Source organism: Branchiostoma belcheri, unplaced genomic scaffold (genome assembly GCF_001625305.1).
Source record: "Branchiostoma belcheri isolate BF01 breed outbred unplaced genomic scaffold, Haploidv18h27 scaffold85, whole genome shotgun sequence".
NCBI classification, from domain to species: domain Eukaryota; kingdom Metazoa; phylum Chordata; class Leptocardii; order Amphioxiformes; family Branchiostomatidae; genus Branchiostoma; species Branchiostoma belcheri.
Window position 1 is genome coordinate 618,052 of NW_017804520.1, and position 13,950 is coordinate 632,001.

Genomic DNA, 13,950 nt, shown 5'->3' on the forward strand with positions numbered 1-13,950 from the left:
AAGTCTGGAATTTAAAAATTCCAATCACTGTATGAGACGAGGTTCTATGGCAGCTGTATAGAATTGGGGCCAAGTTGAGGGCTCTACTAGGGTACTTTGCGGAATCTGAAAATTCCACTGTCACATTGTAAGAGATAATTGATTAATGGCAAAGTACAGCCATAGGGAGTTGGGGCCAAGTTGTGGCCTCTAGTAGGGAAGTCTCTGGAAATTCGATGTGAAAATTCCTGATATTGTAAGAGACAAGAGGTTTATGGCAAAGCACTGCCTTAGAGAGTTGGAGCCAAGTTGAGGGCTCTACTAGCCACCATACTAAATCACCCTGATGGGCTGATTTGTAAGGCTGATGTCTTGTATTTTTTATATGAGTAAAATAAGAAAAAATAGCTGACTATAGAGATCATGTTTAAGACATGATGTATGTTAGCTTGGTAAAAAAAAAAGCAGAGTATTAAAGGAGATACAAAAAGTTGTGAAGCAAGAAATAACGGTTCTGCTTGAGCCAGTGAGGATAGCAGGAGGCCTTGCCATTGAAAAAAGGCTGTTCTACAAAGAGATGCCAGGCTAGGGCACTTATTAGTTAAGCTGATTCAGCAATGTAGCCAAAATTAGTCTGAATGTAAAGGCACAGAACATGAGCGAACAAGGAATTCTGTGTGAGGAAAGTTAGGGTACGGTGATACTAAAGAGAATATTTACTAGGATGGCAGAAAATAAATGGAATCTCTTGATCAAGATACTGACTCTGTCTTTACTAAGTGTGTCGTGTATGAGTCTCCTAGCAACTTCAGAAGACTGTTCTTTGGATTTTTTCTCCTTTAATTTCTTCCCGCCAAGTTACCCTTTATCAAGAGATCACATTAATCCATCACCTTGCTACATGTAGTACGGACTGCTTCCAGTAAGAACCAAAAATGCCAATACCCAGTGCATGCACACAGTGATTTCTGTAAGACCCTTCTCTTTTGCAGTTATGTTGTATATCCCCAAAAAAGAGAAAACAGGCAAAGACTGCTTGAGGTAAAAAAAACAAATGCTGCAAAAGGATGAAACAGAAACGTGACCATCCCAAGTCTATATTGAAACGGCAATATTTTGCACGTACAATTTCAAGCAATACCGGATATGTAGACATAGGAAATGCCGAGCTGATGAGTTAATGAAGCTTTGGTACTTTCACACAAGCATAATTACAGAACAATATCATCTGAAGTCTGCATAAATGTACCTAAGTTGTGGTATTCAATGAAACGTTGAAATCCTAATAGTAACCCCTTCCGATAACATAATCTTAGACCTATCCCCATAAATTGACAAAGTAAACAACAAAGCATATTACGATTCACTACCAAAATTCTAAAGCGCTTCTAGGATTCTACATGCCAAGATGAATACTACAGTTTATAATTGAATGAAGTACTCAAGTTTTGTCACCAACTATTACAGAGCATAATCACGAGAATGGTAAAGACATAAAATATACAACTAAAACATCAAATTGTAATCATTTGAAACTGCTACAATTCTCTAATAACTTGCAGTATTGATGTGCTTTCCTTGTAAATTGTAATGTTTTCTTTATATTTCATAAATTAACAATACAAAGTATTATCACATTTGCCTTTTAAGTCATTGTTTTATCATTACAATCACATTCAAGTCTTTCTCATCCCTACATATGATACTTTGCATTGTTAGCATTTTCAAAATGCTGTAATAAATTCAACACATATTTGGATAAATTTCTTTATTAGCTTGAGACATTGACGTTTACAAAGAAACTACCAACTAAACCTTCCTTCACTGGATTTAGAAACAGCACAAGTGGATATCCTGTCATTTACAAATACTTCACAGTTCTATCATACCATATTACCCCTGTATTCACCCCTGGTATTTCTTTGAGAAAGTTGCCCAAACCCTGCTAGTCACTTTGATGACTAGAGAAGTGGTTTTTCTTGTCAATGACAATGCTTAGCAAACTAGATCCATCTCCTAATTCTAATATACAAAATCATACAGATTACTTTTGACTTTCACCAAGGCGAAATCTCATCATGTCTTCCAGAATCTGCTACTTTTACTAGTACTTTGAAGCTGTCAGTTGTTTAGTCCTGCTTATAAGACACTTGACTTTTTCTATATGAGCACAAATGATTTTCATGAGGAATTTCAGGGCACAACTGACAGCAGCAATTATCAAAAACTGTACACAAGAAAACTTGTCTCCAGTTTTGCTGGATCAATATTGCCTTTTTTTTCTTGAATTTCTGAATTATCCTTTTTTTTCTCTCAGCTTTTTAGCTCCTGTAGCAGCATTTCATATCAAAAGCCCAGGAAAAGTATCATTTGGTATTTACAGTCCTCTGGCATCCCCCTTCACATCGTGCAGCAGTCACTGCAAACCCTTGGGGGCACGTAGGGGATGTCCAAACCCCTCACCACCCCCTCATCCCCTCGTAAAATTTACACTGACAGGTGCACTGCTCTGGTTTGTCTCCAAACAACAGGAGGAGTGTGTGGTAGATTGTTACATATACAGTCATGAAGCAACAACAAGGCATCACCTTATGCCCGGTGTATTTTACAGGAATAATGCAGGGTATCATAAGAGTTTGTAGTTGGCATCCGAGTCATGGACATAGTAGACAGTGTGTTTTGGAAAAGTTACTACAGTGGCCAGCTGTAACTGAAGACAAGTTCAATGTTGTTGTGAACCACACACAGCAAAAGCTCCTGTTGTTTGGAGACAGTGCCAGAAACTTCATCAGAACATCAGAATAATTAAGAGGAATTTGTACATCGTTGTGGCCGTTACACCTGCTGGTATCCTTTGTGACTCTTGCGCCGTCCGATCAGGTACGCTATTAGTACGATGACGACCAGGCCGGCCAGGGCGCAGCCCACGGCGATAGGCACGATGTTGCTGATCTCATTATCAGCAGGGCACTCTTCAGCTGAACAAGGGGGAAAGAAAACAGCGTTTTTTTTCTACTTCAAAAACATAGTGTGAAGAGTATATACTACACTCAAATGGGTAAGCATGCAATTTCTTTTCACTCATGGCAAGTACACTACACTATAATCTAACAAATACTGGCTGACTACAAAACACTAACGTCCTAGCTAGAGGAGTTTTTAGAGTGGAAAATCGTAACATTTTCTCTATGGTCTGTGACTGAGTACTGTCAGAAAAAAAAGTAAATCAGAAAACTTAACCATGTTCCAAACGAATTTGGTTGGAGATTAAAACATTGTACACTGTAGCTGTAGTGCACACATTGAAGAACCACGAAAGAACATATCATTTCCAAGAACAAACCTGTGTCAAAGTTGTTATCAGTCAGCCCAAACGGCTGGACCTGGACGTCTGTGGCGATGAGCATGACGGTGTCAGACAGAGTCACGTCCTGTTCAGCCATGCACTTGTAGGAGCTGCCCACGGAACCCTCGAACGCTGTCAGGTTGGTGCTGGACACAGTGCGCACTGTGGGGACAAAACATTCAAGAGATTTACTACCTTTGTACTACAAATATACGACAGAGCATTCTGCTCAGAACCCAGAGGTCCCAAGTTCGAATCCTGCCAAGTCACCAACCTTATGACCTTGGGAAAGGCACTTAACAATAACATGACTTTCCTCACTTCACTCAGGTGAATATTATGTCAGAACGATCATTATCATGATCGTGGGCATTGAAGGAAAACCAACCAACCAAGATACACAGTTTGTCTTACCGACGCCACTGCTGTTGGTTTCTGGGAAGCGTGCGGAGGTTTCCGTGTAGACCACAGCGATAGCGGAGGCCATGAACTTGCCGTCGTCCTGCAGCAGGCCGTTCGCGCCGGACCTGGTGAAGGTGATGGTGATGTTGGAGGCGGTCCCGTCGTATGTCAGCGTCAGGACAGACGTGTCGTTCCCGCAGGTTCCAGACACGGCCGGGTTAGCTGGGACATTCCACTTCGCAGACCCTTCCTACAATGGAGCAAGATTTACACACATCACAATCAGAAATAAACCTTGTCACGTGTTGCCCAAGTGGTAAGTCAAAATACTGTATGCTTAGAATCAAACAACATGGAGAAAATTTCATCCTTTTATTCACCATTCATGTTTGTTGAAGGTATATGTAAAGGATAATGTAAAAAACAATGGCAAACGTGTATATTGTGATTGCTCTGTCATAATTCTTACATATAGCTTTTGTCCATGTTGCTGTGTATTCAACTTGCTAACATTGCCTCTTTACAAGCAAACACACAAACAAAAGCACTGATAAGAAAACCCTGAGGTGACAAACTGTATCAGAACAAAGGAAGAATGTTTTAAAATCATACATACCTTTCCGTCAGTCTTGGTGTAGTTTGCCTCAATCTGCAGAGCCATGAGCGCCATGAGACAGACTTTTCCGTCACTGGTCAGGGTGTAGTTGTTCTGTGGGGGAACCTCGGGTTTGGGTGTGGGTGTGGTGGGGGGTGGTTTGGTGGTTGGCATGATGGTAGTTGCGTTGGGATTGATGGTGGAATTGCCAGCAGGGGTGGTAGTCATGTCAGCCTCACATTCCTTAACTGGAAAGTTTAAAATATCACAACGTAAGGTAAATCATCCTCAACAGAGATGAAGTATGATAATACTATCCAGTAATAGTGTAACTTGGCTTTGATACTGCTTATGTTTTCAACCAATCACAGCAGGTCATCCCTACTCGATAAGATTGTTGGGTTCATTATTTGTCAATGCAGAAAAAAAAGTACATGGACCCGTGCAGGTAGAAATCAGATATACCTGCACAGCCCCAAGTTTACCGGTGCTAAGGTGCACACACACAATATTTTCATCCGTGAAAATGGTACAACTGTAGTTTTTCTTACCATCACCAAAGGTGTTGTTGTACCCAAAGGCCTGGACCTTCACATCGGCCAGGTTTAGCAAGGCCCCAGCTTCATCCAGGGGCAGGCTGCCCTCGTTGTTACACTTGTACGCCTTCCCAGCTGGTGCTTCAAATTCCTTCAGATCAGTTTTGGTCACAGTTACGTTGTTATCTGTGAAATAAAGAACAAAAGGCATTTGTAAACTGTCAACATCCAGTTTTGTCCTGGAAAACTTCTGACAATCATCAGTACAATAATCCAGAATTTCTCACTGACCCTATGCATTAGCTCCCATAGGCTAAGAGAATTCCTTATAGCAGAAAACTGAATCATGTAGAAATAACTATATGGAAGCATAAAATAAACACACAAACAGGCACACACAAAACAAAACCTCTGTACTGACAGATAAGGCCTAGGAAAAAAGTTGTTTCCTGTTTCCTGACCGACCCTAGAAAAACTGCCAACTCTATCCTTTTTCGGGTGGACCCCTTCAAGGGACATAAATTTTTCAAGCTGCCCGACCATTTCTAGCTTCATGATCATGATACTTTGTTAAACCGTCTTGTATAATATAAGCTGGATCACTAGAGATTGCCAAAGTCTAATAATAAAACAAAGATAATCCCTATGTACTGACCCTAATTTTTTTAGGACTGAAACAGGAAACGCAACATTTTCCTAGGCCTAATTTTTTCCTAACATCTTGTCATCTCAGGAAACACAGAGATTCTTTATTGACACAACAAAAAAGTACAGAGACTTTTGTATGGTCGTCTACAAGATCTAACAAAGCTAAATACATGTGTGGATAACGTCATCTTACGTACAGAGTATATGTATGATGTAACAATAAAGGTTAACTATTCTCTAACATGTGGTCTCTAAGATCGAAACATTCTTTAATGTATTTTCCTATTTGAACACTGTATTGGTTATCTCCCCTGAGAATGTAGTTGCATTTATCTATAGCATCTGACGTATTGAAATCAATTGAACAAGCGGAAAGAAAGGTGAACAGCAATAGGCGCTTATCATTGTATAGTGTACAATCCATTATAAAATGGTGCTCATTTTCAATCATGTTTGGACAAAATGGAACACACAGATGTACTCCTTACTTGGTTTTGTAGTGTTGACGAAGACGTCGGGATCTTCCGTGTAGGACAGCTCAACACCAGACAGGTAGGTCTGATCACCTTCCATCGTGAAGGTCATGCTGACACTGGTGCTGCCTGCAGGGGTGGACAGCGTCAGCTCTGCTGTCCCGTTTGCTGCACAGCTGCCACCGACGACGACTGTGGAGGGGTCGGTCGCGTTGTACTCGGGCAGCGCCCATTGAAAGATGGCAGGCTCCTAAGAAATGAACAGCCATTCAGTATTATATGTAAACTAGTATAGGCAAGCCAGTCCAAAAGCAACCACAAGGAACTTTAAGAAAATGGTCTCAGTAGAGAGGTGATGGGTTTATTCTTTATACATGTAGGGTTAAGTGACCAGATGGTCCAAAAGTAGAAGTGGTCTCAACAACTAGTTTGTCTGTATATTAAAAATTCTGGTTATCAAACAAAGCAAGTCTTGAAAGACCATAGGTTACTAGGATATTAATAATATCATAGTAAAATGTTGAACTTTATTCCAACACAATGGGTACACAGAGATCAAATTTTCAACGACACTGTTGCCTTCATCAGGATAATTATCTAATGACCAATTACTAGGATATTATTTAGTGTTACTTATGCAACCTTTCAATGTATGTTACTCTTTATGCCTGAAGAACAGAGGACTGATCCACTCTTTAGACTGACCTGCTGGTTAGACTTGGTGTAGTTGACTTGGATGGTGAGGGCCATGTCTGCTCTCAAGCACGTCTTGCCGTCGCCATCCTTCAGTTCATAAGGGTTGGTCGTTGCTTGAGCTGTGTCAGAAAAATATGTGCCATTATTTAGATATACATGTTGTACTTAGCTCAACCAAGGTCATTTCAAAATGCTTTGGAGGAATTTGGCTTACTTTAGAATACAATATAACATACGTATAGTAGCTAAGATCCAAATATTCTACTGATTACCATTTGTATAATCAGTCATTTAAATATGTTAAAAATGTTGGAAACAAACATACTAGTAAGTCTGTCTGAAGGACAAACATATTGTAACATGTCCCCTAAATTCAAACCTTGACATATATCAGGAGACATCTACATTTAACTGATGACAAACATGACAGGCAACCACACAAGTTACCGTATTAATATGAGTTTATGACACTCAGCAATTATCACAGATCACTTATGAAGTATCTATGAAACAGTAGTATGGCATTAATTTATGGAGAGGTCTGTGTTTAATTGTAAGAACTAGTACTAGTACTTTTGGGTCAGTAACCACTTTCACATGACTAGGCAGGTGACACATCGTTACCTTCTGGGTCAAGATAAATACATTTTTATATAATACATCTGTTTTCTACAGTACATGATTCCTACTACTACCGGTACTAGTAAACCGCTACTCTCTCTCATGTCGGAAAATTCCAAGTACTTTATTTAGTTTTATACTTTTGTCTGCAATGTCAAGAATTCTGGGCATATTGCAGGTGGTGAGGTGGGTATTTGAGTCCTCACAAAACAGGTCATTTTTCACTTGAAAACAAAGTAAACAGCATTTCAGGAACTACAATATTTGCTCATGACAGCTGGTATAGGAAGACAAATGTTCTATAGGGGAACAAGGATCTAAAACAAAAACCTGAGGTGTTTTCAAACAAATATACCAGGTAGAAATGGTCTCCCTTGATAATGTTATCAAAATTATATCCTGTGAGTTACCTCTAGACAGTATGTCCTTAAGGGGTATATTGTCTAGTAGTAGTGGTACCACATAGAAGTGTTCCCTTGCAATTTAGCCCTCAGTCATGAGAAAACTATTATAATTTCATTAATCTAGACTTCTGTATGATTAAGGGTCTACTGAGTAATGTACAAGTAGACTAATCTATGTTTTCAAAGGCTTGGCACATGTGGTAGCAAATCCATTGAAGGTAAATATGTAATGAATTTATCCTGACCATTGCATAAAAGCTGCAATTAGCTGACAGTCATATGAGCATGAGTAAGAATGTTTGGATAGGGGCCAGATTTAGAGGTCTGGAAAGGTTTTACTACTTTTAGTACCATGGTATGCTGACCTTGGTTCATAGCTTAAAGAATTCAAGTAAAGTTTTGATTCTAAATATGTTAAATTCAATTCTTTTAATAAACCCCAAAAAAGACCTTTTTGCTGGTTTAGTCAGCTTTTCTGGGGGTAGTAAGTTAAGAAAATGTTTCCGACAATGGAAATTGGTGTGTGGATGTTTTTATGGTAGTTTCCTTGGTATTAAGTTTAACCCAACAGCTGCCATTGCACAAGAAACCATTTATTTTTTACAAATCAAGAAAGACAACCTGTCCTGATCTAATAATTTTCAGCGACAGTCATTGCCGTTGCACTGTGTCTACCCACAAAAATCAGACTTTGTCACCCTGACTGTACTTCTGACCTCACGTTTTGCCAAGGTTTGCATAGTACACAGTAACACACGGCTACGTAGTTGCCAAAACACATCCTACAAAGTACAAGTATACTTAAGACTGTTGTTTTACTGCAAATAGTACAGGCATGCGTTTCAGACGAATTCGGAGTAGTGACAGAGGTTTGTCATTAGTTAGCACCGAAACTGGATGGCATTTGTGCTTTGTACGCTTTCGGTGGACGGGTACAAATGTAGGCGAACCACCTGTATAAAGTCTGCCTGTACACAAACCTATTTATCACTACTAGACCAATGCATATATTACTTTTGCTTCCATCTGAAAGCCACATAAGGTATAATACAACTTTCTGATGAATCAAGTACATGTACATGTTATAGCACTTTTGGGCAAGGGTTTCTTCATTATCACTCATTTAGACGGTTGGGCACACCCTCTCGTACGAATAACGGACTGTCCCCACCTGCTATTACATATAGAGTTGCATCAAGACCATGTGACATGGAAAAGTTCAAAGGGCTTTAGCCTCCCCACACCTACAACATTTCCACCATTTTGGATTGTCAACAAGTCAGAGATACAGAAATCAAAGAAATAGAAAGAGACGACTGCAAATCGTTCGTGTTGTCCACTTCTACATGTCTAAATTGCTGACTTTTTGACTTGCAAAGATTGCATATGTGCACAGCACACACACCCTCCCCCTTCTTGGCAGAGAGCGCGCCTTGTCACGTGAAAATGTGCTACGTAACTCTACGTGCGAAATGCAGAATTTCAAGCATACGCTCTCATGATTTGTAAAAACGCCTTCGCCTTAAGACAAGGGGTATCCTTCCTTACCGCACACCGCCGTGACGATGGCCAAGAGCACGGAAATCGTCTTGAAGTTCATGTTTTCACTTCCCTTTGGTACGACACTACCTGCCAGGAGTACTGCCTAGTCCGGAGCAAAGGATGCTGGGTGGCTCTTACATCAGTCCTCCCTCCCCTTAGATTTTCTAAAAACCATAAAACTTCATTATCATGACGATATAGTTATATACACTCACAAATTACATATCTTGATATCAACTGAGGTTTGGTTATATAATATAGGTGCTGTATTATGCCTTTAATTATCTTAAATAAAAGAAATACTGGGAAGTATTGTGTTAGGTCAATACTTGGAACAGCGGCTAGCCATGACTGTCATGTGACGGTGATGATTACGTCACATGGTTGCCCACATATGCAGTGGCGACATCTAGCGGTCATATTAAGAACGCCACTGCTACTGGTTATTTTCAGTCATATCTCTTACCACTTTGGCCAAATCATATTGCAATTATATGACAAAACAAAATAAAACCGAGACAAGCAATGAGAAATACAGAAAGGTCATGCTATTGTGAAACTAGCCTATGTCTGGTAACATTATCCCTAGTAGGCCTACTAGCCACGAAACTACTAGTAGTATCGAAACTGGCACACACATGATGTCGTTAGTGGATGGAAAAATTACTAGAAACATGAACTACATTTTTTGTACTTAGATGGTCATTGCCGATGAAAACAAACAAACTCCATCTTTCATCTCTGGGCAGATTTCTGTCAACTTTTTTTTTAAGTTTGGGCGTCAGGCATCAGTTAAGAAGTAACTCATAGTGATGATCCATTTAATTTTTCCTTTCAAAGGGTAAAGTGATTTCGTATGTATCATTAATTGATTGTCTCAGGCTACAGTATCTCAGGCCAAGTTGGACCCGAAAGTTACCGATCGGAAGTTCGGACTGGGTCGGGATCGTACGAAGATTCCCGAACGTGCGGCGAACATTGCCGACAGTGTGACGCCTAGCGGACATACAGACATCACACTCACAGTCCACGAAAGTATTATGAAGAAGATGAAGCCCGCTGTTGTAGCCGATGAAATGTTCCCAGAAGGAGCTGGGTCCTTCATGGATCTGGAAGAGGTATTTGTGAACAGAAATAGACCCACTAAGTAGTTAAAAACGGGAATATATTACGAAACTTCCGTGAAAATCACTGTGGGGAGGGGGGCGACATCAAACCAGCAACCAAAATTTTATGACCAACCTTTGCAAAAAGTATACTTAATCTCCTAGTCATCAGTGCAACAAATTTCTCTCAGAGATAAGACAAGTGTTCTGAAAACAAAAGATTTGACAAAAATCAAGAGGTCGATGTCACAGTAGCCCCCCTCCCACACTTAGCCTGTTGATCATATCATAAATTTTATGATACTCATGAAACATTTAAGTATCCATGTATTTAATGTCTTTCCTGGTCTGTAGGTGTCAACAATGACAATATTTTGGAAGATGAGTTTTAACTATTTTTGTGACTTGGATGGATATCAGGCATTATGTAATGTTACATCGTGCAATTGATATGGGACATAAAAAAAGCAAGCTACTTCCCAGACAACTCTTATTTTTCCTTTGAACGAAGGAAATTTGAGCCATGAACTTCCGCGGAGTGCCCCCGGGTTTTCTGGACCTACTGGAAGGTCTGACTGCAGAAGTGGTCAGGAACAGGCCCACAGATATAACCACGTTTGCCTCCGAACACTTCGAGAACCTCTTGAAACTCAGGGGAAACTCAGGACAAGAGATTGTTGAGGATACAGGAGAGAGAGATCATACTGATACTAGAGAGGGCAACTACAGGGAGCAAGAACGTGTACTGTCACAGGTACAACTGTGTCAGGGTGTGATGTTGTTTGGTGTGGCATCTGTCCTGAATTTTCCTCCATCTCAGCAAAGTCACTTATTGACATCTAAAAAAAAAAAGGTTTCATCAGTAAAAAATGAGTAATTCCAAGGGAACTGTACTTGACATTGGAATACGTTGGTACACTGTGAACTGACTTATTGTTGACCAACAGGAAAAATGTGGACATTTTTTGATATTTACGAAGACCAACTCAAACTTTCAAAGACTTTCAAAGATTCAAAAAAAAATGAATGATGGTCTTCATTCCAAACTGATCGAAACACTTGCTCTCTGGTGTTGCCTTTCTGTAAGTTATGGCATGTAAATCAGTGCAATTTCTATAAGAAAGGGCTATATTTCATTCAAAATTTTTTGTAACTGCTACTAGTGCTAGAAATTGCTGTCCTCCTGTATCCCCTGCATGTGATTTTCTCTGAGTGTTTTCCATCACTGGACTGATCTTCTACTTAGTGACTCTGAGCAAATAGATGACTAATAGTTTACAATTCAGATACTACTTGTGACTCTGAGCAAATAGATGACTAATACAATTCAGATACTACTTTCCACACTACTAGTATGTGATTACCTTTTATTGCAACAGCCATGATTTTTTTCCATATTTGGCAGGCGGGTGGGTCGGGTGGTCTGATGATGGAGCTGGCAGCCAATGAGAAGGCAGTACACTCAGATTTCTTCAATGGTGAGGCTAGACCATAATTTGTTATTTAGCACGACATTTTGCTGTAGAGGTGTCAAAATAAAGCATGTAAAATACAATACTAGTATTCAATTTGTTTGGTCTTTTATGCATTTCTTCTATTCAAATTGATGTATAGATTATATTGTTCTTTCTTTCTTTCCGTCTACCTTTCAAAGATCAGTTTATGTACTACTAGATGTTCATGATTTTTATCATGATGACTGAAATTCTGAGAAAGTTTGTTTGCCCTCTTTCCTTTCTGCAGACTTTGATGACTTATTTGATGATGAGGACCTTTCCTAGCAGTGTTGAGTCCAGCTGGGGGAAGCTATGGAACATCTGCCATCTACACAGCCTCCAGTTTACATGTCGATTTGTTCTATCATTGTACATACAAGCTAGTCTTTTGGACCGTAGCTATGGTGCTACATACTTGTACATGTTGGTGTACATGTATTATCTAAGTTCACTTTCAAGTTTGTACCACATTTGTTATTCATTGTATGTATGTCTTGTTATTTTTGTAGTCTATTTCTGCTCATCTCATCATGTTACAAAGATGTGCACATGTAAAGATATGTAGGCTACCATGCTAACATACATGCTAACTGCATTGTATGTGGAAGTATGTCACTGTTCCTCATTGCTAATGTTTGTAAATGCTCTCTATTTGTATCATATTTCTTCATGCACACATTAGATTCTCAATAGATCAGAGGAATAAAAGAGATATAGACTTACCAAAAAAGTGTGCTGTTTATGCCTTATCATTATGGGAGGTTTGTCGATGATAGAACGTTAATTCAACAAAATTCTCTTTGTTTTATTAAAAGTTATTCTTGGCCAAGACTAGTGAAGCACCCAATGTTTGTTATTGTATGATTCTAGTAGTACTACATGTATAGAAGGTTCATTTGTTTGGCGATATACATAGGAAGAAGAGGAAGAAGACAAAAGCAATGTACATGTACACATGGCAGTAAGATCAGTATTTCTCTTTATTCATTTGCAACAGAAACTGAGAAAAATGCAGCATGTACTCAAGGAATTAAACAGCATTCACAGAAAAGACGTAATACCTGTATGTTTTTTGAAGGTTTCTGAAAGTATCAATGGAGACAAATTTCAGACTCACATCTCTCTAACATAAAATTAACTTATCCTACTATGTAAAAGCAGCAACTTAAAACCTGATACTAGTACATAGTGTGAAAGCAACAATGGTATTCATCCTACTTTAAGCTATAGTCATACAATGTACCAGGACATTAAAATATAGCTTTCACATTAGTCTACAGAATCATTTCATAGTCCAGCAATGAAAAATATTATGCAGGCTCTATTATGTTTTAGTAAAGTGGTGTTGATATTGATGTAAAGTATGTAAAATTTAAACTTTATAGTTTCAATAAGCTAGTTCAGGGTTTAAACTGTGCATGCAATGTGATGCATTGTGGGTAATATGTCAAAGTTGAAGGCCCCAAGTCAAAAACATGGTATCATCATACTCTCCAAGCAGAGGTAGGGTTTTGGGGTATTTTTAGCGTGTTTTTAGGCTTTTTTATCGGGGTTTCTCTTTTGCACTGAATTTTTTTTCCACCAAACCCAACCTCTGCCGGCACTCACCCCGGGGAGGGGCAAACCTATTAAAAGCTATTCAAAACAGGCGATAGTGCCCCTCCCCGGGAACCATCAAACTGTCATTAGGGCCTTACTATTTTACTGCGGGGTTTGGTGGAAAAAAAAATTCAGTGCAAAAAAGAAACCCCGATAAAAAAGCCTAAAAACACGCTAAAAATACCCCAAAACCCTACCTCTGCTTGGAGAGTAGTATCATCATAGTTACAAGAACTGTTTGCAAGTTGGGAACCATCATCTTCAATCTCATACATACACAGTCTAAACCATTAACTGGCTTATTCAGGTCAATCATATCTGTATTATGACTATAGTGTTAACCAATTGAGTAATATAAATCATGTATTACTTGACTTGTACATTTTATAAACTGTCCAAGATAATTCTGGGAGCATCGTCCTTGACTCTCGTATGAACAACATAGTATGACTGTATGTCAAAAGGCTTCTTCATGTATGTCAATTACCATGTGACTTGTCTCTACAG

The 13,950-nt window shown here is 39.2% G+C and overlaps 2 protein-coding genes across 3 annotated transcripts; one reads left to right on the forward strand and one right to left on the reverse strand.

The window, feature by feature from the left end:
* Positions 1 to 1,056: 1,056 nt before the first annotated feature.
* On the reverse strand, positions 1,057 to 9,381 carry LOC109487039 (lysosome-associated membrane glycoprotein 1-like). Its single transcript, XM_019790981.1, has 8 exons — positions 9,249 to 9,381; positions 6,685 to 6,794; positions 5,995 to 6,229; positions 4,874 to 5,044; positions 4,344 to 4,570; positions 3,740 to 3,977; positions 3,323 to 3,487; positions 1,057 to 2,957 (listed from the first exon to the last, which is right to left on the reverse strand). Exons 1-8 carry the CDS (start codon positions 9,298 to 9,300, stop codon positions 2,815 to 2,817), a joined length of 1,341 nt encoding a protein of 446 aa, XP_019646540.1. The 5' UTR covers positions 9,301 to 9,381; the 3' UTR covers positions 1,057 to 2,814.
* An 819-nt stretch (positions 9,382 to 10,200) lies between these two features.
* On the forward strand, positions 10,201 to 12,552 carry LOC109487061 (sperm surface protein Sp17-like). Of its 2 annotated transcripts, XM_019791013.1 has the most exons (4): positions 10,201 to 10,360; positions 10,860 to 11,102; positions 11,754 to 11,826; positions 12,092 to 12,552. In XM_019791013.1, the coding sequence occupies exons 2-4, from the start codon at positions 10,872 to 10,874 to the stop codon at positions 12,127 to 12,129; spliced, it is 342 nt and encodes a 113-aa protein (XP_019646572.1). In that variant the 5' UTR covers positions 10,201 to 10,360; positions 10,860 to 10,871; the 3' UTR covers positions 12,130 to 12,552. The 2 variants fall into 2 exon arrangements, 1 of the variants encoding a protein (XP_019646572.1); XR_002141229.1 differs by lacking the exon at positions 10,860 to 11,102.
* The last annotated feature ends 1,398 nt before the right edge of the window (positions 12,553 to 13,950 follow it).

Bases quoted from the DNA above. Each gene is read 5' to 3' on its own strand.
- LOC109487061 (XM_019791013.1), top strand. From the start codon at position 10,872: ATGAACTTCCGCGGAGTGCCCCCGGGTTTTCTGGACCTACTGGAAGGT. The intron at 11,103-11,753 runs GTACAACTGTGT...CATATTTGGCAG, and splicing joins AAGAACGTGTACTGTCACAG to GCGGGTGGGTCGGGTGGTCT. The intron at 11,827-12,091 runs GTGAGGCTAGAC...TCCTTTCTGCAG, and splicing joins ACACTCAGATTTCTTCAATG to ACTTTGATGACTTATTTGAT.
- LOC109487039 (XM_019790981.1), bottom strand. From the start codon at position 9,300: ATGAACTTCAAGACGATTTCCGTGCTCTTGGCCATCGTCACGGCGGTG. The intron at 6,795-9,248 runs GTAAGGAAGGAT...TTTCTGACACAG, and splicing joins CATCGTCACGGCGGTGTGCG to CTCAAGCAACGACCAACCCT. The intron at 3,978-4,343 runs GTATGTATGATT...GCTCCATTGTAG, and splicing joins ACACCAAGACTGACGGAAAG to GAAGGGTCTGCGAAGTGGAA.